The sequence below is a fragment of the Salvelinus namaycush genome, chromosome 32 (assembly GCF_016432855.1).
Source record: "Salvelinus namaycush isolate Seneca chromosome 32, SaNama_1.0, whole genome shotgun sequence".
NCBI classification, from domain to species: domain Eukaryota; kingdom Metazoa; phylum Chordata; class Actinopteri; order Salmoniformes; family Salmonidae; genus Salvelinus; species Salvelinus namaycush.
The window spans coordinates 8854577-8880903 of NC_052338.1; the positions used below are offsets into that span (position 1 = coordinate 8854577).

Consider the following 26327-nt stretch of genomic DNA (forward strand, 5'->3'; position numbering starts at 1 on the left):
CTGGTGTGTGCCCAATCAAATGCCAGTTCTCTGTTGACAATAAAGATGGACTATGCCAGAGGGAGTTGGTAGAAGTTGATACAGGGTCAGATATTTCTTTCACCACGCACAGTTAAGGTCAGGATTGTGGGAGGGGAATCTGATCCTAGATCTGTACCTAAGGGAAACTTTACCCCGGAGCGACAGACACACACAAAAGTCAAGTGACTCATCATGTTGAATAACGGAAGGTCTTGTATGCACCGTTGTGTCACTCCTTAAAGATTACATTTGATGGCTAAACATTAACAAGTTATGACCCTGTTTGTTTGGCATGATGGAGAGAATAGTGAAAGAAAGTACACAGTTGTGTTCAACCCAGCGTTACCATTCAATCTCATCTAAACTGATAAAGAAATGATTTCCTTCTGTCTCTTGTTTCTCTGGATTCCTATAACTTCTGCAGGTCAGTACAAATATAATGTTGCTAGAATCATGTTGCTAGTTATTTGAACTTCAGAAAACTACTTGGTCAGTTCTTAGTCTCCAGACTAAGTGACATGTTTACTTCATCTCACTGTAGAGTGAGGATCTGTGTTTAAACATAGGCCGAGCGGTAGGTATACAATCAATTGCCGATAGGGGTTTTACAAATGTCAGAAATGACCAAAGACACGCAGCTCATCTATGTTACATTATTGAATTATAATATTCTATTCACAGCTCCATACTGTACGATAATACATAATCAAACACATAATTATAATATTATATTCACAGCTCCATACTGTACGATAATACATAATCAATCATATAATTATAATATTATATTCACAGCTCCATACTGTACGATAAAACATAATCAATCATATAATTATAATATTTTATTCACAGCTTCATACTGTATGATATTACATGATCAATCATATAATTATAATATTTTATTCACAGCTCCCCACTCTATGAAATACTTATACACTGCAGTCTCAGGTGATACTGACTTCCCAGAGTTCATGGTGGTGGGTTTGCTGGACGATCATCAGTTTGTGTACTTTGACAGCAACACCAAGACACTGGGCCTCACCACTGAGTGGATGAAGAAGAAGGCAGGAAAATACTACAGGAAACTCTACACTGAGCCCCTGATTAACCAACATGAAGGTTTCAAAAACCTCATTACGTTTGCAAAGAAGCAGTTCAACCAAACCCAGTCAAAAGGTTACAGAATGCACATGGGCGTGCACACACACACACACACACGTGCGCACGCACGCACACATACACACCCACACACACACACACACACACACACACACACACACACACACACACACACACACACACACACACACACACACACACACACACACACACACACACACACACACACACACACACACACACACACACACACTTACATAAATGAATAAAGCAGTTTATAGCTGGTTGCCCAGGTAATACATGTTTACTGCAGATAGACCTCTTTCTCTCTTTCTCAGCTGTTCACACAATCCAGAACTTGTACGGCTGTGAGTGGAATGATGAGACTGAACTCCAAGATTATTTCCATCACTATGGATACGATGGTGAGGATTTCATTTCATTGGACATGAAGACCGTAAGATGGATAACCTCCGTACAGCAGGCAGATACCATCAAACAGAAGTGGGACGACAACAGCAAGAATCTGCACTATCTCAAATGGTACTTCACTAAGGAGTGTATTGACACTTTGAAGAAGTATTTGAACTTCGCCAGCAGCGTCTTGAAGCGGATAGGTACAGAGACACTGTCTGAGACACATGGCGTCCTATTCAATCAAAACCTATTACCAGTTGTTTCCAGATTGAGGCACAACAACATCGTTCCCCCAATGCAAGATGCTATTTGAATTCATATTTCGATCCCTCTTCTTTCCTCTCCTTCTCTCTCTCCAGTCCCTCCATCAGTGTCTCTGCTCCAGAAGACCCCCTCCTCTCCAGTGACCTGCCACGCTACAGGTTTCTACCCCAGTGGAGTCACGGTGTCCTGGCAGAAAGATGGACAAGAACAGCATGAAGATGTGTTGCATGGAGAGATTCTCCCCAACGATGATGGAACCTTCCAGAAAAGTGCTCACCTCACAATGGACTGTGATGAATGGAAGAACAACAACTACACCTGTGTGGTTGAACACAAAGAGAACATCATCGCCATCAGACTGGATCAGTCTGTGATAAAAACAAACAGTGGTAAGAGGAATCATATCTTACATGATGACAGAGAATTCAGTGATTTACAGTAATATTCACTGTGTATACATGGGTGTCTGTTCATCAACTCAGACAAGCCTCCTGAATCTGGCCCCATCATTATTGGAGTAGTGGTAGCTGTCATCCTCCTAGCCCTCATCACCATAGCTGGGTTTATTATGTGGAACAGGAAGAGGACAGGTGAGCAACGACAGAAAGAATATTTGAGTACAGTACATTACAAATATTTCTCAAGCTGTCTTAGTGTCACATTTGGAGTTGAAGAAGCCTGGAGAAGCCCACATTTATTTGAACCTGGCGTGGGTTGGTATGTACAGTATTGATGCTTAATATAGCTTTTAAATGAGTCTAACTATTTGGGTCCCTCTGTTTTGTATTAGTCTCTGATGATGGTTCCAACCCCTCCATGACACAGCAGAACCAGATACAACTTGAGGTTTCTCTCTCACTAATCAAACAGGTAATGTACTGTATCTGTAAAGGTCCAGTGGCATCAAGTGTTTTTTACTCTTATTAGATTATGCTTGTCTGTCTGTCTGTCCTTCTGCAAATCAAATCCCAATCTTTCCTTTATCTACCCAAATGTTTGTCTCTTTATTTGTCTGTCTGTCTGTTTGTCAGACAGGAGAGAAGCAGAGAAAAGAGGACCTTTATTGAAGGACAATGAGACCAGCTGAAAAGTGCTACCGACTGATTGGATATTTCATCTCATGATGAACACAATGTCTGCTCAAATCCGACATCACAGCTCATATGAATATACCACACAGTAATTGAACATAGGAAAAACCCGCCGTCACTGAAATATTCTTTAAGTTTTCATGTATTTTTTAGCAGCAGAGATCAGAACAAATGGATGCGTTTAGGTGGAAGCTTCGTCAGCGTTTGGAGAACAATCAGCATTCACCCATATTTATAGATGACATCACATGACAGTACTGCTTTCTTTTTTTACAAACATTATTTACTATTATTATTTACATACATTATTTACATTCATTATTTACATAATTACTTACATTCATTATTTACATTCATTATTTCAATTAATTATTTACATACATTTTCTATTATTTTCCACAAGAGATTCAAAATATACCACAAAGTATTTATGACGGCAGATTACCATGTTTTTCTATTATGTAAGAGGGATTTTCAGGAATAAAATTGGATTGTTAATACCATGATTCATTGTGTATTTGTACTTTCTGGTCAATGCAATGAATGTGAAATTAGCAGCAACTAACTTGCCTCTGCAATGTCATCATGAATTACCTGAGCTCAGGAAACTAGCTGTGTTCTGTGTAGATCATCACCAGACAGAGGGACAACATCAGGCTTTATATGTTCTCTAGATTTTCTTGAGTTTCTGTTACCACCTAGAACAGTCAAATAACATAACTTTATTAAGCTGTAATTAATGTATTTATATGACGATTGTGATGACGCAAAAGCACATAACTTTATTGTCACAACACAAATTGCACCATAGATGTTATTGAGAGTGTCAGCATCTGCATTACTTATTTCATTAGGCCACAGAGACACCCATTTTACTTCCTGTTATATGTATTGTGACCCCTCCCCAATGAGCAGCAGCTGTATGACCCAAGCAAGGTTTTGGCAGCTCTTATTCCTGTGGCCTGACCAGAACTAACACATTGCTGTATACAGGCAGTCTATAGAGGGAGCTGTGACCAGTCATCTCTACTTTAGAGAAGCTTTGTATCTCCTGTTGTTGTCTGGGGACTTCCCAGGTCAGGCAGCAGGCTTCAGACTTCACCTACTAGCTTTATACACTCAGGGACTACACAGCCTTACAGGAAGTCCATGAAGCTGTGTGCAGGATATGTTGTAATAATGAAGGGCATACACTCAGCTCAGCAGAGGAGGAGTGATGCAGCAAAAAAACAGAGATGAAGAACAGAACACTGTGTGTGACAGAGCAGAAACAGAACAGAGATGAAGAACAGAACACTGTGTGTAACAGAGCAGAAACAGAACAGAGATGAAGAACAGAACACTGTGTGTGACAGAGCAGAAACAGAACAGAGATGAAGAACAGAACACTGTGTGTGACAGAGCAGGAACAGAACAGAACAGAGATGAAGAACAGAACACTGTGTGTGACAGAGCAGGAACAGAACAGAGATGAAGAACAGAACACTGTGTGTGACAGAGCAGGAACAGAACAGAGATGAAGAACAGGACACTGTGTGTAACAGAGCAGGAACAGAACAGAGATGAAGAACAGAACACTGTGTGTGACAGAGCAGGAACAGAACAGAGATGAAGAACAGAACACTGTGTGTGACAGAGCAGGAACAGAACAGAGATGAAGAACAGAACACTGTGTGTGACAGAGCAGGAACAGAACAGAGATGAAGAACAGAACACTGTGTGTGACAGAGCAGGAACAGAACAGAGATGAAGAACAGAACACTGTGTGTAACAGAGCAGGAACAGAACAGAGATGAAGAACAGAACTCTGTGTGTGACAGAGCAGGAACAGAACAGAGACGAAGAACAGAACACTGTGTGTAACAGAGCAGAAACAGAACAGAGATGAAGAACAGAACACTGTGTGAAAGGCTGACAGACGATCAAACCCTAAACAATGAAGCCGAACCCTCAACATCAGCATGTATGTTCAGCATGTTTATCTCTGTTTCAGGCTTTATTCAGGCCAACAGTAAGTTCCTGCTTTTATTCTGCTTCTGACGTCATCACTGAAACTGAAAGAAAATGCTTCATCTTGTAGTTGATCATTATTTATCATCTGACTTTGAATGTATTGTGTTTGACTGTATCCATTTTACAATGTGATTGTGTCTGTTTTCCTTGTAGCTTCTGATGATGGTTCAAACTCATCCAAAACGCATGAGGTTTCTCTCTCACTAATCAAACAGGTGAATGTCTCTCTCGCTGTTTTTGAAACACCAATGTCAACTTTCTCCCCAATCCCCTATTGACGTGAATGCATGTCATGATGTACGCAAGTTTGAGTTACTAGCAGTGGTGGAAAAAGTACCCGATTGTCCTACTTGAGTAAAAGTAAAGATACCTTAATAAAAAATTACTCAAGTTAAAGTGAAAGTCACCCAGTAAAATACTACTTGAGTAAAAGTCTAAAAGTATTTGGTTTTAAATATACTTAAGTAACAAAAGTAAATGTAAATGCTAAAATATACTTAAGTATCAAAAGCTAAATTTTATACACCTGTCAGCAACAGGTGTAGCTGAAATAGCTGAATCCACTAATTTGAAGGGGTGTCCACATACTCTTGTGTATATTGTGTATCTCAAGGAAGGATTTGGCTCAAGTCTTTTCAGTGGAATATGCTGTTTTAGTTTCAGTCGTCTTATTCACTGACCTCTGTCTGTCTGTCTGTCTGTCTGTCTGTCTGTCTGTCTGTCTGTCTGTCTGTCTGTCTGTCTGTCTGTCTGTCTGTCTGTCTGTCTGTCTGTCTGTCTGTCTGTCTTTACAGCAGAGAAGCAGAGACAATAAAAGAAAGACAGAAAACTCTTCTAGAAGTTTGAGTCAAGGTAATGTGCACCCAGCCACAAAGACACATTTCTCTAAAACAGCACTATCTGGTGATAACTTCTTGGGTAACACGTTACTTGACACCCAGTGTCATAACACGTTATAATGTGGTCATAACCATGTCATAATATGTCATAACAGCTGACATAACTTGTCATAACCTTTCATAATATGGTCATAACACTGTCATGATCCATATATTTACATCTGTTGTGACATATATTGCGTTATTTTATGGCTGCTAATGACACCTACATAAGCGTGTCAGAACCCACATTTATTCAACTTATTGTTTTCGCTGCCAAGATATTTCCTTCCATTTAAAAATGTGTCTCTTAAATCCTTAGTTTTTTCTGTAATTAATACTTTATAGTCATTTAAAAGAATCATATTTTAAATAACTGGGGTCTGATATCAATGTGTTCGTAATTACAATGATAATTTAATATAGTCAATAAAAATAAACATACTGTTGACACGTAGGCTATGATGTAATGGAATGCTTAGGTTTTGTAGGTCTTTACAGTCTTATGTAGGTGTCTTAACCAGCCATAATATAACGCAATACATGTAACAACAGGCCTAAAAAAATGTGTCATGACAGTGTTATGATCTTGTCATAACGTGTTATGACACTGGGTGTCAAGGAAATTATCACTTCTTGTAACTAATAACTGCACAACTAAAATCTACAATGACAGAAATCGTCTTTTTTTTTAACAATGACTGGGTCTGATATTGGGGTTATAGGTTTTAAAATAGTTCAAAAACAGAAGGGTTTTTACAAAACTAGAAGACAATACTGGAAAAATACCTTAAACTTTTGCTAATCTGTAACAGTGAAGTTGTTAGATGTTACAAACTAAGTGCTAAAGCTATGCTGTACTACACTGTCAACACCTCTCTGATTTCAGAGGGGTTGGGTTAAATGCGGAAGACACATTTCAGTTGAATGCATTCAGATGTATAACTGACTAGATATCCCCTTTCCCTTCCCTGTTCCTTTCACTTTCTGCTATCATGCCAAGGAGTTGGAAAGAGAGCAGAAACCAACTGGCACTCAGGCTATGTTGGTTAGTTTGATCTTTTGTGTGATTACATTTTCTATATACAGAATTCTTCAGTGGAGGATTATAATCATAAATCTGTATATATAGTTGATTTTCAGAAATAAATGGTTGATAACATACTAAATGTGTCTTTGTGATTCATATTGTTGTCAATGAGCTTTGAGGAGCTTCAATCAGGAGCCAAACAGAGAACATGCACCCTGGTCACATGCTGAAGAGCTAAAGAGACTTAATTCCCTAGTGTTTGTTACTGTGAATGGGCAGACGTTTCATACTAGACATCACACCTCATCAGATACCCTCGCCTTCAATCTTTGGTACATAGGCTATACTGTAGTCCTCTCTGTGCTCCTCTCATCTAGTTGCATATGACCTTTGACACCTCAGGCCAGTCATCAGCAGGGCTGTTCAGCCACAGTTACTGTAATCATTAATAAATTGTGTATGGAAAAAACCCACAACTACAACCCTCATTTTAGTTCAACAATGGGAACAAACATGGCAGACGAGATGTAATTGGATCACCCTGTTGCAGGAAAACTTTCCTGCAATGCAGAACATGTAGAGCTTGTAGTGTAAAAAAGGCTTCTGACGTTTGTAATTTCCACTTTGATATTTCAGACTTGATTTCCATTTATTATAATCAACATAATAATTCACATTTCCTGTTGCTGCATAAGTATTTTCCTGCTGTAGCAAACTGGCTCAAATTAAGATCCTACATCTGTATGTCATAGACAGGATTTGAATGACCGGTTGCCTACTGGAGGAAGACTAGTGAACTGGTGAAGGCTATGTTAGAATTAGTGAGGCCTACGTATAACATATTTGTTATGTATAACTATAAACAAGCTATAATGTTTTTTATTCATCAATACTATGATCATTAACACATTGTCACGCCCTGACCTGAGAGAGCCTTTTTATGTCTCTATTTTGGTTTGGTCAGGGTGTGATTTGGGTGGGCATTCTAGGTTCTGTTTTCTATGATTTGGTATTTCTATGTTTTTGCCGGGTATGGTTCTCAATCAGGGACAGCTGTCTATCGTTATCTCTGATTGGGAATCATACTTAGGCAGCCTTTTTCCCTGTTGTGTTGGTGGGTAGTTGACTTTTGTTAGTGGCACTATAGCCCTGTAAGCTTCACGGTTGTTTCTTCCTTTGTTGTTTTGTTGGCGACATTTTAAATAAAAAGGAAAATGTACGCTCACCACGCTGCATGTATGCTCACCACGCTTATTCCAGCCAGGAAGACGGCCATGACACACATATCAATAATCAATGACATTTACTTGCTTTCTATTTCAACTTATGTTGCTCAGTTTACCCTGGTGCCTGAAGACATTGTACATCTTTCATCTCCTATTGGATCATAATTCCTCCACTGGTGTGTTTTCATGTCACCTACAACATATATGTTTTTCTTTCTTCCTGAGTCGGAATGTCATAGAATTTCCTGACTGTTTCCAGAATGCTCTTATCTGATAGGCAGAGCAGAGGCCATAGCTTGTTTATCTTACTTCCTGGTGTATGTGCCAAATCAAATGCAAGTTCTCTGTTGACAATAAAGGCGACTATGAAAGAGGGAGTTGGAAGAAGTTGCCTTAACCACTGATACAGGGTCGGATATGTTTTACCCATCCAGTAGTTTATGTTAAGATGGGGTTAGGGCAATCTGATCTAAGATCTGTGGTGAGAGGGAACTTCTTATTTGAGCATGGCAGGCAGAGACATCCGAAAGTCAAGTGACTCATCAGGTGATTTCTCTGAAACAGTGGTGAGGAGAGTTACAGTCTACCTGTAGATGGCACTGTGGCATTGTTCATCCTTCACTGTAGTCTTTGTGACTGATGGTTTGTCCCTTTCATGATTCTTATCAGGGACTTTCCATTCACAGACTTATTAGCTAACTGAACTTGATGTGGTTATCCCCTCCACACACATACCAGAACACACTGTGGGAGTGTTAAAGAATTCCAGAACATGGTTCCATCTGGGAGAGAATTATTGGTGAACAAAAAATGTGACATTGTTAACGATGTAAACTCAGCAAAAAAAGAAACGTCCTCTCACTGTCAACTGTGTTTAATTTTCAGCAAACTTAACATGTGTAAATAATGTATGAACATAACAAGATTCAACAACTGAGACATAAACTGAACAAGTTCCACAGACATGTGACTAACATAAATGGAATATTGTGTCCCTGAACAAAGGGGGGGTCAAAATCAAAAGTAACAGTCAGTATCTGGTGTGGCCACCAGCTGCATTAAGTACTGCAGTGCATCTCCTCCTCATGGACTGCACCAGATTTGCCAGTTCTTGCTGTGAGATGTTACCCCACTCTTCCACCAAGGCACCTGCAAGTTCCCGGACATTTCTGGGGGGAATGGCCCTAGCCCTCACCCTCCGATCCAACAGGTCCCAGACGTGCTCAATGGGATTAAGATCGGGGCTCTTTTCTGGCCATGGCAGAACACTGACATTACTGTCTTGCAGGAAATTACGCACAGAACGAGCAGTATGGCTGGTGGCATTGTCATGCCAGGATGAGCCTGCAGGAAAGGTACCACATGAGGGAGGAGAATGTCTTCCCTGTAACGCACAGCGTTGAGATTACCTGCAATAACTACAAGCTCGTCCTCCCGGGTGGCGCAGTGGTCTAGGGCACTGCATCGCAGCGCTAGCTGCGCCACCAGAGACTCTGGGTTCGCTCCCAAGCTCTGTCGCAGCCGGCCGCGACCGGGAGGTCCGTGGGGCGACGCACAATTGGCCTAGCGTCGTCCGGGTTAGGGAGGGTTTGGCCGGTAGGGATATCCTTGTCTCATCGCGCACCAGTGACTCCTGTGGCGGGCCGGGCGCAGTGCGCGCTAACCAAGGGAGCCGGGTGCACGGTGTTTCCTCTGACACATTGGTGTGGCTGGCTTCCGGGTTGGAGGCGCGCTGTGTTAAGAAGCAGTGCGGTTTGGTTGGGTTGTGTTTCGGAGGACGCATGGCTTTCGACCTTCGTCTCTCCCGAGCCCGTACGGGAGTTGTAGCGGTGAGACAAGATAGTAATTACTAGTAATTGGATACCACGAAAATTGGGGAGAAAAGGGGGTAAAATTTACAAAAAATAAATAAAAATAAAAATAACTACAAGCTCAGTCTGATGATGCTGTGACACATTGCCCCAGACCATGACGGACCCTCCACCTCCAAATCGACCCCGCTCCAGAGTACAGGCCTCGGTGTAACGCTCATTCCTTCGACAATAAACGCAAATCTTCTTTTGGTGTTTTTCATAGTCAGTAGAAAGGCCTCTTTAGTGTCTTAAGTTTTCATAACTGTGACCTTAATTGCCTAACGTCTGTAAGCTGTTAGTGTCTTAACGACCGTTCCACAGGTGCATGTTCATTAATTGTTTATGGTGTTTAAACAGTGTTTAAACCCTTTTACAATGAAGATATGTGAAGTTATTTGGATTTTTACGAATTATCTTTGAAAGACAGGGTCCTGAAAAAGGGACGTTTCTTTTTTTGCTGAGTTTAGTTACTTTACATCAATGGTAAAGTAGTTTTCATCTATTATCTACTGCCACTGTATTTCATTTTGCATACGTGTTTACATAGAGTGAGACAAAAACCCTGGTTGAATGGCAAGATTGTAATGTTCATGACAATAACAAACAGAACCTTTATCAATGTAATTCATCCCACTCAGCGGTATGGAGATGAAAAACCATGTTTACTAGAACTAGTTGATGGGTCAGTGTGTCAGTCATCTCATGATGGAGGATAGATAGACACAAGATGGCTGCATGCTGAACCTCTTACAGGAAAGTTTGTGATACTTACCTCAACACTGTTGGACTCCACACCTCTCGTGTGTGTGTGTGTGTGTGTGTGTGTGTGTGTGTGTGTGTGTGTGTGTGTGTGTGTGTGTGTGTGTGTGTGTGTGTGTGTGTGTGTGTGTGTGTGTGTGTGTGTGTGTGTGTGTGTGTGTGTGCACGGTACTTTCCATTGCATGTTTTTGCTGTATTATTTTATTGCTATGTTCAATGTGATGCTATAAAACTATTAAATATCAAATGGAGCTAGATCCAACACGAGGCACCTACTTCAATGGGTTACATACAGTATGGCAAATAAAGCTCCATAGACCTTAGCCTGAGATACATGTAGCTCTATTGTGTCATCCTCCCAAACCACAAGCCCTCTGAGAATAATATAGGAAGAATACATTGTTTCTCCTTTTTCACATCAAAGTCATCCTCCTCCCATGTTATAGATTTGAGTCAAGGCCAATATCGAAACCTACAGCAGCAGGTTTCTGCAAGACCTTCCTGTATTTAGGTCTGCCACAATATGCTTGCAGTATCTAGACTGGCTTGTCTTAAAATGATTTATTGTCACAGAGACACTGAGATTAGTTTTTTTCCTTTATCCCAATACATCTGATATACTGTTTGCCAAAAAAGGACCTGTCAAATTTCAGAGGTGGGGAACTACATCATCTACGTAAACCTGTCAAAGATCAAGCTGTCTTCCAATTTATAAGTCTCGTCATAAATAATACAGGGTCATTCTAAACAGGGTTAGAACATCTCAATGTAACTTCATGATACATTGATACTGAAACCTATAAACTCATACCAGTGTTAGGAGTGTTTGGGAGGCTGCTCTGTTTAGATACAATATCTGAGTGTAAAAGAGCGATACAGCAGTAACAGAACAGAGATGAAGAGAAGAGCCTCCAACTCGAGTGCTGATGACTGACAAATGTAATTGAAAGTATACTGTGTAATCAAAAACATCTGCAATGACAAAATTATGTTTTAATATATAGTAAATGAGAAAGAAGAAAGAAAAGGTAAACGTTTTTCATTTATAGACCCTAAGTTTCTCACTAAATTTGAACCTGAACGCACTCTCTGGAGATACACTATCTTGAGTTGCAATAAGCCATCAAAGTTGATAGTGAAAATATCTAGGCCCTCAGGCCCAATGACAGCACTATTTTGGGCCTAACTGACTACACACAACTTACTTTCAGTTTCGTACGTCAACCTTTGCTGCTTAGTTCCACCCGTATTCTAATGACGCTTGAGCTGGCTAAATTCTCATTGGCTCAAAAACGCAAAAACGATATACAAGCGCATTTTAACTTGGTGGGAAATATATTTCATCTCATATCGCTCAGAGACAACCTTCATATAAACAGTCATTGGAAAGAACGCATAGGCCTACTTCAGAACGTCAACATGAAGGATTTTATCTTGTTGGTGCTGGGAATAGGACTTCTTCATACAGCATCTGCTGGTCAGTATTAAAGTTATTTTAGATTTGACAAAAATATGACCTTTTTCCGTTTATATAGGTAATTTATTTAAGGCCTTTGCTTAAATGGATACTACGGGATTTTGGAAATGAAGTCCTATATCTGCAACCTCGGAGCCAGATTAACTCGTGGATATAATTTGTATGTGTCTCTGCATGCAGTTTGAAGGAAGTTGCTAACTAGCGTTAGCGCAATGACTGGATCTCTATGGAAGAATATGGCAAAACGCTAGTTAATATTGGCTCGCAAAACTACCTCTAGCTTCATTCGTACTGGATGCAGATACATCTAAATGGAGGTGGCAGTCCTGACAGTGGGCACACACACTGGTAATCAACGTTGTTGGTAATCAATATTTGGAATAGAGGTTGAATTTAAATCTGTGCCCAGGAGGAGACAGTAGCATTTATATTGAAATAAACTGATATGAATTACAATGATGCACTGAGTTTTAGAAAGCATATTGACCAAGGAATAGTCTACTGCAGCCTAGGTTTGTGCTTTAAATTCCTAGAAAAACACATTTTTATTAATGGATTTATGCAATATGGTCATTAGGAAAAAAAATATCTTTAGGCTATTTGGAATATTCAAAATCACTTTTGGATCTGCCACGAAAATATATTTTTTTCACAATGGGCTTCTTTGTTGAATTTAGTTGTGCATAGCTATATGTTTTTGTAGTCCTGTAATATAATTCACTGGAATGTACAAACCTGAAGTTTTGCTGTCTTTTAGTTACAAGGTTCTCGCTGTCTTGCCTAGTAGTACCTCGACATAACAATTGCCACACCTAACTGATAAGATGATAGTGGGTTGGTACTAGAGAAAGTTTAAGTCGTAATAGACATATGTGAGGGGTGCCATCATAGCTTGGAAATTTGTACTGTAATTCCAATCTTTTTAAGTTACAATATGTTCAATTTCAGTTCCAATCGTTTTGTGATGGTGAAGATGTAGGCTTTTATGAAGGTACATCAACTTCGCTTGCAAGAAAAAAAGTTTGCCATGTTATTTTGCAGTAACATCCTCAAGGTGGCAGTATAATACCAGAAACAAAGCTATTGTGAGGTCTCTTATAGAAACATCCACTTGCCTATCAAATCTAATTTTATTTGCCACATGCGCCGAATACAACAGGTTTAGACTTTACCATAAAAAATACAGGGAGTACAAGTACCATATTAATGTACAGGATCAGTACGAGGTAGTTGAGGTAGATATGTATATATAGGCAGGGTAAAGTGACTAGTCATCAGGATAGAGTAAGAAAAAATGTATTTGAGTAGCAGCAGCAGCATATATAATGAGCATGAAGAGTGTGTGTGTGTGTGTGTGTGTGTACAGACCAATGAAGATAACAGTTGTATTTTGTAGTTTATTTGAAAATACCAAGTTTTCAAATACTCAAAGTTGTCAAATATAGTTTATATAGAGTTTAAACCAAAATGCAACTATTTTCTTTGATATTCAAATAAAGGTCTCAGAAAATCAAATAATATTTTAACGTATTTTGAATATAAAAACATGGATTTTTATGGCTGCCAAATATTTGATGAAGAACCAAACCCTACAACAGTTAGTTGAATTAGTGTAAATATATGATCAATAGCACTTGGTTTGGAGGGCTCTCAGATATGAATCTTAGTATAAACTATAGCCTAGAATTAAATACATGAGGAACATGGAATCACCTCAGCATTAGAGTGGACCACTTTTGCAGCTTCAAAATGACTAACAAATATATTTTCATAATGAGTGAGACATAAGGTAATACAGTAACACTTGACATCAAGTTCTTATACATGTGTAGTAACTTTGATTAATAGCAACGTTGTTACATAAGACTTTAGAAATTACTTTATAATTACGTAATAATTGAGTTATTACATAAGTGGAATAAGGAACAGTCACTATTCCTCTTGTGTACAGTAGTTACAAAAACGTTCAGCATATTCCTATGCAATTAAAATGCAACTACCAAAGTATTCTGTAACAACAGGCTAATAAAATGTTGATCCAAAAGTTATATTACACCGGTACAAGAACAGTTTAATGTTCAGTGTTACTGAGAATGCTAACAGTAACAAAATATGGCTGTTAGGCTAAGTGTTGAAAGGATACTAAATATCCCAAAACTGCCTTCTTGAATCAACTACAGTCAAGTTAGGTGTAAAATTATGTTAGCTTGTATTCTGAGTAAACTATCCCTTTAAAGATGGTACAGTGTGTGTTTGAAACAAGAACAGTTGTGCTCAGATGAACAAAGAGGTTCAAAGTTGTTTTAGCCAAGCATCCAATTTGCTGTTTGCAATTGGCTTTGAATTACTCTTCAGTTTTTTCAGGGATCATAAAATATATTGCAGCTTTCAAGCTTTTCAGTGGCATGTTGAAAGAGTCATACAGTAGTTGAGTGTTACAACTTATTTATACGTATCTGTAAAAAATATAATTGGTTTGACTTGATTTATGTTCATTTGGGGCAATGAACAATCAGATAATGGACATTTACAAGATGTTCTGATGTAAATGTATTGTGTAGATCAAATATGACTGTCAGATAGATTGGAATAGTATAGGAGATTGTGTGTGATGCAGTTCCAGATACAGCCCTGTCATCAGTTGAAGAGATTCCATAAAAACACTCCACTTTGATTACTTACACAGCAGGTTAGGAGACTTAGGTTAAGGTTAGGGAAAATACTCTCCTAATCTGTTATGAAAAATCACTTGTATCGAAGTGGTGTGTTTTTAGGGAGTCCTATTAGTATAAGGCAGCCAATCCAATAGTTTCTGTATTCAAATATATTTTTTTAAAGTAGTTGCTTTCTCAGATCTGTATTCAAATAGTATAAACAATTAGTTAATTTCTGATACCTGTTTTCAAATAGTTTTGAAAAGTAGTCACTTTTTGAGATATCTTTTCCAATAGTTATTAAAAGTAGTAATCTTTGGGGTCTGTGTTCAAATTGTTCCCCCAGAAGTTTTTGACTTTCCACAAAGCATAGTTAAAACTTGTAATTCCAGGTCTGGTGTGTATGTGTGTGTGGCGTTAGTTAAATATAATCCACTAATAGACTTTCATAAAAGTATATTTTCATGCCATATTGCCTTCAGCTGAGTGTGAACTGAATCAAATAGTATAAACCACTTGGTAGTTCCTATCAGGATGAATACAGTACAAGGTCAAATGTAGATGTGCTAAAAAGTAGTGTCATCTTAGCTATCAGTCTTATCAATGAACTTACATTTACATTACTTAACAGACGCTCTTATACAGACTACTAACACTAGAGTGTATACATTTTCGTTCTGGTCCCCCTTGGGATTTCAACCCAAAAACCTGGTGTTGCAATGTGCCATGCTCTACCAACTGAGGCACACAGGAACGTATCTCTTCCAAAATGTACATGCTGTACATTTGGAAGGGATTCCATGTTTTCACTTGTGTATATCACAGGTAATGAATCCACAGAAATATCTGCCTGGGAATATCACATTGTTCCATTTCAGAATACTATTCTTAACGTTCAGTGTGTCCATCTATATATCCAGATAATTCTCTTGATAAAACATTCTTGGTTCTCCATGTCTGATACACAACATGTGTAATATCTTGGGGTTACATGCTGTCTAAGAAACTTTCCTTATAAATGTCATCCTGCAGTTTAACAAAAACACCTATTTTGATAAAAAGTTAAATTGTTCAAAGTAATATTTAATGAACAACCAGTTTATTAAACAGTAGTGTGGGAAAACTAAAATGTGAATTTAGAGAAAATGTAAACCTCTGTTCAGCCTTTATGAGTTGGAAAAACGATTATCTGTTCAGATTTCAATATTAACGTTTACTTTTTTTCTTTTAGTGACTCACTCCCTGAAGTATTTCTACACCGCATCTTCTGAAGTTTCCAACTTCCCAGAATTTGTGGTTGTGGGGATGGTGGATGGTGTTCAAATGGTTCACTATGACAGCAACAGCCAGAGAATGGTGCCCAAACAGGACTGGATGAACAAGCGGACAGACACACAGTACTGGGAGAGGGAGACAGGGAATGTATTGGGTTCCCAGCAGAGTTTCAAAGTCGGCATCAATACTCTAAAGCAGCGGTTTAACCAAAGTGGAGGTAAGTCCTTCATCTTTACCTCATATAATCAGTTGTGTTTGTATAAACTGTAAAAATTCCTTATTTTAGGAGACAAGAATTATCAGGATTAGAGAATTTATCCCTAAAGTTACAGCTCTAGATCAGGGGTTCTTAAACTTTTTCAGCCTGGGACCCAAATGAGAAATGCTGTCTTTTCCTGGGACAAAAGCTTAGGAGATTTGCAACTATACATAAATATAGGTACATTTCATTGCCCTCATGCTTTAAAAAAATGCGATATAGACAAAAACAAATAACAATGAAATACCCATAAATATATTTTCTTGATTATTTTTCCCCATTAAAAACACTCGTACATACCTGTCTAGGTTGGAACTGTTGCTGTTAAAATACATTTTTTTATTCTGAACTGGAATAAACTGATTGATCACATCACACATATGTCGACCAGAAAACACACACAAACACAATCCTAATGAGAGGTGTGTGGCTGGTTGAAGTTTTCAACAAACATGTCTATTCTGGGCTCAGTTTTTTGACTGTACAACACTGAGGTCATACTCAGCATGGACTGTTTCTGTACTTGTTTTGTAAGTATGTCAGAGTTGAGAACCCTGACTCGCATAGGTATGTGGTGCCAAACTGGATCAAAACATCTATTGCTTTCTCAGTCAGGCAGGAGACCGCTTCCTGCTGTAGATGAGCAACTCAGGACTGTGTGAGTGTGTTTGCCTCAAAAAGCATCTCGCTTCAATCAGTTGAATCCAGTTCAGAATACAAATTAGTACTTGTATTTTAACAGCAACAGTTCCCACCTAGACTAGTTTTCAACAATCATTTCTACAGTAAGATGTACAGTAGGCCAGATCTTTTCATCTTCATCTGTACTGTTACTGGGGTTGCACTATCAGTAGCTAGCTTGCTTTGGCAAATGTTAGCCATTAGCTGTGTACAAGGCCATGGGATTGTTTGAAAGAGAAACTCACATCTACTACTATGAGAGTTAGTTAGTACTCCCTTATTTGTGCTTATCATCACCTGTTATAAAATGACAACAATGCCTTGCTAGCTGACTTACCTTTCCACTGTTGAAGCACTGTTTCCTGAAGCATTCTGTCCAGTTCTGATAGAACTCCCTGGGTTTACCGTCATGTTGTGCCTGGATGTTTGGTCAGGACGTGTCGTTTTATTAATTTGTTCGTTTCGAGAGACTCATTACTAAGAACTTCCACGCACAAAACACATTGTGGGCGCTCCTCGGTATTTCTCAAAGTTTGTATGAAAGGACAAAAAGTACTGTATTTGCGTTTCATGACGATTGAGCTCAGTCAGAACTTGTGGCTAGCATGAGTCGGTGAGTGATGGCGAGTGGGAATGACAAGTCAGTGGCTTGAACGACAGCGCTGTAGCGTGAGGGTCGCGGAGTGATCTTCAAGAAAACTGCAGAAAAAAGATCCGGTAAACCGCGACGCACACGGGCATCTCCCATTTAACTCTCCCACTTGCGCAGCTGCCAAACTGAGTAGAGACCGCTGCTAACCAGAGAGCACACTAAACCGAGAGCACAGTTGCACTTGGCCAAATCAATTCAGTAATTAATGAAATAGTTATAAATTTACGTCGCGACCCATACTTTAAGAAACGCTGCTCTAGAATATCAGGGATGTACAGATCTGCCCCTCCCCTTCTGTTTCCTTCACACTTACCACACAGCATCATTAGCTGACTTCAGTATTAGAAAGCATCTAACATGGCCTCCTTTGTTTCTCTGCTTATGTTTACTGTATGTATGGTCCCACTTGTTGCTCCTGGACACCAGCACAGCATTCATTTTAAAACGACTATGTACTGTTTTACGTGTGTGAAGGACAGATGATGATGACCAAACCACTACTGTAAATGGAATCAAACTATAAGCATCTTTATGCACTTATGGCGTTGGTACGGTCTCTTTCCAATTACCCGAATGGCAGGTTGGTGAATGTCAGATCTCTCTGTGAATTGTGCTTGGAATACATGTGTAAGTTTAATTTGTCAGTCAATACCTCAGTCAGTCCCTCTAGTCTGCTCCCTGGGGCTTTCATGCTGTGTGTGTGTGTGTGTGTGTGTGTGTGTGTGTGTGTGTGTGTGTGTGTGTGTGTGTGTGTGTGTGTGTGTGTGTGTGTGTGTGTGTGTGTGTGTGTGTGTGTGTGTGTGTGTGTGTGTGTGTGTGTGTGTGTGTGAAATGCACGTGTGTGTGCTTGTGTACGTGTGTTATCCACACAGCCGGTGCTGTGTGCTCCCCCTCTGTCCCCCACAGTAGAGCTGTAGTCTCCTCAGTCTCTCTGAGTGTCTCTCTTATCTGATGGGACAGTAGAGAGAAGCAGAGCAGTAGTACATGATGATGATGATGATGTTAGTGATGATGATGATATGTTTGGTCTTCTCTGCTCTAATGGACCAAAGCTCCTCTGTGACTCCCTGTGGACTCTGCTGCTGGAGCTGATCAGGTCTCTCAGGGGAACTCTCTACTAGGGCTGACCCCATTTAGTCAACTGGTCGATTGTTTGGTCAACCAAGATTTCTTTAGTCGAGCAGTTGCAAAATGTTTTTGTTTTTTCATGGTGCACAAGCCTTCTGTCTGATTAGATCCTGTCTCAGTAGACTAACAATCTGACCACACCGCTCACGTCGCCTGCGCGAGTGTTGCAAAATAAATGTACACATACATGTTATTGAATCATTGCACTCACACTGCTTGCGCGCGACAGCGAAGGTCTGCGTGGCCAGGTGCTAAAATAGAAGTTGGTTCTATTTGTGACGCTCAACGAGCTGCAAGTCCTGCCTCTAAAATCTCCTCATTGGTGTTTAGGAGCATATATCCAGTGGGTGATTGAAAGATGAACTGACATCTACACTCCAGTCGGTTGTAGTAATGCACCGTAAAGTTGGTTGCTAACCGCCATATAAAGTCCAAAAAAGAAAAAGAAGCCTGTAGGAAGGAAGAGAGATGAAGAGAAACGAATTCGGTTTACCGTTTTTATCTGTGGATTAATTGTCGGAGTAGAGGACCTTGTGCATTTCAGGTAAAATAACAACCCAATGTTTATATCCCAGGACAAATTAGCTAGCAACAGCAAGCTAGCTAGCTAGCTAAATTGCCATAAATGTTTAATGCTTTTTGACCTGTCCACAAATTAATTTAATTGCTTCATAGTTTGTTTTGATATTTCCACCTGCGTGTCCTGATCGCTTATGGTGTGGGTGAACAAAATCAGCGTACACGCGGGCATCCGGTTTGGTCAGCATGTAATCCATTGGGGGATGGCACAGTCCATCAAAAACACGTGCTACTGAAATTGTATATGTTTCTGTTATTTAACTTCTTGCGAATATAGGGGGTGCTGTTTCGACTTAGCATAAATCGGGCTCCAGATTAAACGGCTTCCTACTCAATTCTTGCTCGTACAATATGCATATTATTATTATTATTGGATAGAAAACACTCTCTAGTTTCTATAGCCGTTGGAATTTTGTCTCTGAGTGAAACAGAACTCCTTCTACAGCACTTTTCATGACAGGGAGTGAGATTTCAGACATCTTGGCCCCTGTTCCCAGGTCGGTTGTAATGTCCCTGTAAATGCTATGGAGAAACAGACACTGCCTACGTCTTCCTCTGGATGTCAGTACGTGGTGACGCTTTGAATGGAGTCGATTGCGCAATCAGGGCCTGTATAAAACACCAAATACCGGAAGTAGCTTTCTTTTGCTGCCTGCGCCTGACGCACGAAGGACGTCGGACTTGCCTCCTTCCAAGCGGTTGTTTAGCCAGTAATATTTCTCCGGTCATGTTTTTACTCGTTATAGGTGTTAAAAACATCATAAGGTAGTTAATTTGAACCGTTTTATAGCAATTTATATCCGTTTAGGGCGATTTTATGGCATTTCTGTGTAATACACTTTGAAGCGCTGGGCACTTTTCGAGTGCATGGTGAACGTTAGTGACCATTTCGACCGGACAAGAGGAGATCTTTCGACCAAAAGACGATTAGACCGGAGAAAGGATTCATTGCCCAAGATTCTGATGGAAGAACAGCTCATAGTAAGTGTCACGCCCTGGCCTTAGTATTATTTGTTTTATTTATTATTTTAGTTAGGTCAGGGTGTGACATGGGGTATGTGTGTATTTTGGGGTATTATATGGTAGAGGGGGTGTTGGTTGTAGTTTATGGTTTTGTGTTGAGTGTATGTATCTAGCTGTGTCTATGGGTGTGTAGTTTTCTAGGAAAGTCTATGGTGGCCGGAATGGGTTCTCAATTAGAGACAGCTGATTTCTGTTGTCTCTAATTGGGAGCCATATTTAAGGCTGCCATAGGCTTTAGCTATTTTGTGGGTGTTTGTTTCCTGTGTTAGCGTTTGGGCCACACAGGACTGTTACAGGTTAGTCACGTTTGTTGTTTTTGTTCATTTTGTAGTGTTTGTTGGTTTGCCATTAAAATCATGAATACCTCCTACTCCGCATCTTGGTCCGATCCATGCTCCTCCTCGTCTGAGGAGGAGAACGACATTGACAGCCGTTACAGTAAGAACAATTTATGATGATAAATCGTGTTTCTGTCGAAAAATGTTAAACGCTTATGCCGCCATTTTGTTTGGTATAGCTTCGCTTGGCGCAACCTGTATTGAAAAGTAAGGATAATTTAAAAAATGTAATTCAGCGATTGTATTAAGAATTAAATTGTCTATCAATCGCTGTCCACCCTGTATTTTTTTAGTCAAGTTTATGAGTATTTATGTATAAGACTAGATCACTGTCTAATATGGCGCCCGACATTTTCTGACCAGCTGGGCTACTTTTCTCATTGTCTAACCATGATTTTGGTGGCTAAATATGCACATTTTCGAACAAACTCTATATGTATGTTGTAATATGATGTTACAGGAGTGTCATCTGAAGGATTCTGAGAAGGTTAGTGAAAAAATTAATACATTTTGGTGGTGATAATGCTATCGCTCTTTTTGCCGTGAATCAATGCTGGGGTAATGTTTGCACATGTGCTATGCTAATATAACGATTTATTGTGTTTTCGCTGTAAGACACTTAGAAAATCTGAAATATTGTCTGGATTCACAGGATCTGTGTCTTTCAATTAGTGTACGCTGTGTATTTTTAAGAAATGTTTTATGATTAGTAATTAGGTAATACACGTTGCTCTCTGTATTTTTTCTAGTCGAGTTGTGATGGTGGGTGCAATTGTAAACTATGATTTATACCTGAAATATGCACATTTTTCTAACAAAACCTATCCTATACCATAAATATGTTATCAGACTGTCATCTGATGAGGTTTTTTCTTGGTTAGTGGCTATCAATATCTTTATTTGGCCGAATTGGTGATAGCTACTGATGCAGTAAGAAAATGGTGGAGTAAGAAAATTGTTGTCTTTTGCTAACAGTGGTTAGCTAATAGATTTACATATTGTGTCTTCCCAGTAAAACATTTTACAAATCAGAGATGATGGCTTGAATCACAAGATCTGTATCTTTCATTTGGTGTCTTGGACTTGTGATTTCATGAACATTTTTTTTATGATATCCCTGTAACTTTAGGCTAGGCTATGCTAGTCAGCTTTTGTGTTGGGGGGGATCCCGGATCCGGGTTTGGTAGGCGTTAGAGGTTAAGAATAATGGTGCAACACTAATAAATGTAGTATTATTTTATAACAAATGCGCTTTCTCCCACATTGGGAAGCGGTTGCTTTGCGCGGTTCTAAAACATAATTTTCAGTGCTCCGTTGAATTGGTGCCTTTCCCTATATGTTGCTTTATAAATTACCCATATATATTTACAGAAATGAGACAGATCCTAATTCCTTTGCCTGTTTGAGTGTTTGTTTAATAGCCTACTGATTCCATGAGCACCAAGCCTCATGCAACTGCAAAATGTCAGATAAAGATTTTTTATATTTGCAATGCTTTAAAAAAGGCTTTAAAAATGTTTTTATTAGAACAGACTCTGGTATTACTTTTAATTGAATGTTAAAAAGAGAAATGCTATTGCAACCTCTTTGCAATCAGGAATTGAGACCAAAAGCTTGAAGTTTCAAGTATTTATTACCAAGGATAGTCAGCTGAGTGTATTATGCTTTTCCTCAGTCTTCCATCAACGACTACAGGATCACAAGAGATGTTTTTCAGCCAAGTCCTCCTCACCTCGTTCACCTCCTATAGCTACCCTAAAGCTACCCTACCTGAGCTGTAGCCTGAATCAATTTCACCTCTTGTGACAGATCCACACTATAGTTGCATTTCAACAACAAAGCTTGTACTATATGGAATCTAAACAATGCCATCAGAGCTACCCCCACTGCCAACACGGCCCATGCTGCATACTCCAAAATCCACCTTATTTGATCAATAGTCCAATACCATGCTGTTCCCACAACCTTAAAAGTAAATTTTGTTATTACTCACAATATTACAGCAGTAAATATTGCTACCGTTTTAACTCTGTCACTGTCAGTAACTTTCATCACCGGCTTTACCGTTAGATCTACGATTGAGTTTGTGAGATTCTCTGCCTCTTTCCCAGTCCTCTCCTAACGTTTTCCTGACCAGCTTATCTATTGCCTCCTTATGTTGTGCTACAGTAGGGACTGGTGGGTAATAATTACCATGACTCAGATCTGGATCACATCTTTCATCCCACGGCATCCCCATCCCCCACCCCCTGTGAAAACCCTGTGTGTGACATAGGTTTTAGGGCCTGAAAGTTGTTTTCCCACAATCCCTCTACAAATTCCTGTTAACGTGTGTTGGTCCCAGTTCTCTGGCAGGTATGTCATTATCTGCCCTTTGATATGGAGGAGAGAGCAGTGGGGTTGAGAGTGTCCAGTTCTCCATATCTCTGGGTCACATGCTTCCTGATCGTCCCCTGCAACAGATGGGCTGCCACCACTACTGCAAGCTTTTTCTCTGGGAATACAGCTTCCTGTATACATGGGTCTGTGGCAACCCTCTCAATTGTTGTCCTTTCATCAGTAAAACCTTCTCCATATGTGGCTATTAAAGTCTGAAATGATACAACTATTTCAGCGACGGTTATATTCACCCTCCCAGAGTCCTTCCACTCGGCACAGACCACTGTCTCTCCCACACTGCACATTATTCCCTGTATAACTCTACACAGTGAGTGGTATCATTCTCTAATGAGTCTATCACCCATTTTCTTAGTTTATAGGCAAGGCATCCCTCCGCCTCTGTCCCATTTATTCCTTTATTTCCTGTCCCTGTAAAGACTATGGCCTTGGTTTTCGGGATACCCTGGAGAGGGCTTTCATGGGTTACCCCCACATCCAACACCAACACTCCATAGACATGTCCTGCACTTCCCCCACTCTGCCACAGACATTGGTGTATATTTGTCTCATGAACTAAAGTAGGGGCTAACCGAGCCTGTAAATAAGCCTTCATCTGCTCATATCCCTTTCCTCATGCCGTTTAACGACAAGGACTTTCTGGTCATTATACTCTCTTCGCATAATATCGTTCACTGTCTGATTGCCCTAACAAGCTATTTCTCCCCATGTCCTCGGTCTCTCACTATAACATCTTCCCAGCCCATTTCATTCCTGTTGGTGTTGGGTAATACGGAGTGACAGGTATGTAAAACCTCTTGCTCTGATATAATTCACTCTTATACTCTTATACTCTTATATAATAGACTCTTTCGTATCTGTAGCTTCACCTGGCTTGACGTCCAGTGTCATAGAACTCTCTGAAGTTTTGTCCTCCGCCCACACTAACTTAAAGGTTAGTATCTGCTTTTCTTTTAACTGCAGTCTATCGCACACGATGCCAAAATGAGGGAGGGACGAGAATCTGGTTTCATTCCTCAAACTATCTGTTCCATTGCGTTCTTTCCATATTCCTGTTTGTAAGAGAACCATCCCCATATGGAACATCCTACGTCTATGACACTAGATCTATTTCCTAATGGAGCCACCTATATCACCATGCCCTTATGATTAGTTAGGCTCACGGCTTCAGCAACTTTGGATGTTACCATCTCCCAATGGACCCGAGTATCTCCGTATCGACCTATCCACTCTATATAAAGTGTTATTTGATTTTCTCCCCTTGGAGTGGTAGTGATTACAAACACTACCCCAACTAAAAATGTCCCTAGGCCCCACATTATTGCCCCTATACAGTGTGATCTATACTCCTTCTTTTCCATCATCACCTCCTCTATCAAAACCTGCTCTAGCCTCTCCCTCTTGCTCAGCCTCTCCCAAGTCTCCCAAGGTGTTGGTTCAGTTTTCACCTGGGACACGTGGATCCAGGTCTTCCTTCCCGACCCCTTTACTGCTGTGTCAGTCACTGGTAGGACAGTGGGGTCCGGTCCACCTGGGCTGAAAGGTACCCGGTTGATGGACCTTCAAGTACACCTCGTCTCCCGGCTGTAGTGAGTGTGCTTTCCAATCCTGGGGGAGTCTACGGTGGGCCTCTTTCACCTGGGAAAATACACACTGCCAACGCATGGGTAATTTCCTGACAATAGGACAACATAGACTCTCCCATTATGGCCAGATCACTCATTTGTGATGTGAATAACAGCACCCGGTACTCCCATTGGTCTCCCAGTTAGTTACCACTTCATGTGGCATACGTCCTGTGGTGGCGTTGGAAGAGTATCCAACCTAATAAACGTTTTTTAATCACACTCTTCAGATGTGATGCTATTATTACAGAGAACTTCCCTTCCGGTGATGTGGCTTCCTGTATAGATGAATCTGTGGCTTTCCTTTCAAGTGTTATAACGTTCTTTGACAAACCCCTCATTGAATGTTGACAATAGTGTCTGAAATTACAACACTATCTGTGCTACTATCACCATGATCTGGGTCTGTGTGACAATCAATTTACTTCATACTAGTCTCTATTCTGTATTGTGCAGCTAGCGGTCCTCTCCTACGATCTATCCCAGAGACTCTATTACCCACTTCCTTCATTTATGAGCCACCCCCAGTCACATTCCATTCCGCTCTCCCAATTCCCTATAATGTTAATGCCAAAGAGCATAACCACACACTGTTGAGACCATTTTCTAAATGGTCCTATACTCCCTTAACATAGTGTCTACATCACAGCAGATACCGGGTCAGCGTTATATCGCTAAACTCTCGGGAGAAATCCCAACAATACAACATCCCCAATCTGGTGACAGAAACACTAACCAACATAATAACACTGCCTGTTAAATCAAAGATAAACAACTTAGAGTATTAACATCCAATTAGAATTACAACTCTTGATGACTTCATAAGGAAATAATTGTATCCAATAAGGTAATGGTAAAATAGACTATGCATAAAAAATCCTATTGTCCATTATTTCTATAAAGATTGATCAGGCCTAACCAGAAAGTCAGGTCAAAGGTCATTCACCACCATTAAGTATTTCCTTTCCCTTTTTTCCCCCTTTCCTTCAGAAACCATTTAAAACATTTCAATCATTCTGCGTACCCAGTTTAAAACCACATTGAAAAGACCTCACACAATAAATCCCATGGTATTAACACCACTAATCCATATTCATAACCGGTACGTTGTGTTTGCGTGCTGGTGTGTGTGTGATAAACCGTATGGAGAAAACACACATGGCCAGGCCTTACTTATCTGGGAGCTCATTTTACAGCATAATCTGCATACCTTTATACTTACAACACTGCAGAATTTCACTAACTGCTCTCCCAAGACCATAGCCTCGGAAAACCTTCCAAAGAGAAAGAAAATGTGTACATTTCGTTAGCATTCGCTATGCTACATCTTAATCAGCAACTTGTACGTTTTAATTACAAACCAAACTCGATAATGATAAATCCACTGTCCTCCCTCCAATCATTAATGGTTTGTTTTAATCCACCCCATTGTGTATATGCCCTTAATTTAGCATGTACTACCCTTATACACAGCCACATTTATCTCGCCACCGAGTCCAACAATTCACTCCCGTAATGACTGGTCTCTCCAGGAGATCCATAATCCATGATTTTCCATAACCACAGCA

The 26327-nt window shown here is 40.0% G+C and overlaps 2 protein-coding genes across 2 annotated transcripts in view; both read left to right on the forward strand.

Moving 5' to 3' along the window:
* The first annotated feature begins 396 nt into the window (after positions 1-396).
* On the forward strand, positions 397-2908 carry LOC120026889 (major histocompatibility complex class I-related gene protein-like). The gene is made up of 7 exons (XM_038971621.1): positions 397-445; positions 931-1197; positions 1479-1757; positions 1917-2210; positions 2304-2411; positions 2612-2696; positions 2857-2908. Exons 1-7 carry the CDS (start codon positions 397-399, stop codon positions 2906-2908), a joined length of 1134 nt encoding a protein of 377 aa, XP_038827549.1.
* Positions 2909-11995: 9087 nt separating this feature from the next.
* LOC120026895 (H-2 class I histocompatibility antigen, Q9 alpha chain-like) overlaps positions 11996-26327 on the forward strand; it is a 31021-nt gene continuing 16689 nt past the window's right edge. Inside the window, exons 1-3 of the mRNA XM_038971628.1 lie at positions 11996-12148; positions 16034-16294; positions 22910-22915. Of these exons, the coding sequence (XP_038827556.1) occupies positions 12091-12148; positions 16034-16294; positions 22910-22915 (325 nt within the window). The 5' untranslated portion in view covers positions 11996-12090. The remainder of the gene's footprint in view (positions 12149-16033; positions 16295-22909; positions 22916-26327) is intronic.

Coding starts and splice junctions, on each gene's coding strand:
- LOC120026889 (XM_038971621.1), top strand. CDS start 397: ATGATTTCCTTCTGTCTCTTGTTTCTCTGGATTCCTATAACTTCTGCA. Junction 1,758..1,916: donor CAGCGTCTTGAAGCGGATAG/GTACAGAGACAC, acceptor CTCTCTCTCCAG/TCCCTCCATCAGTGTCTCTG. Junction 2,211..2,303: donor TGTGATAAAAACAAACAGTG/GTAAGAGGAATC, acceptor TCATCAACTCAG/ACAAGCCTCCTGAATCTGGC.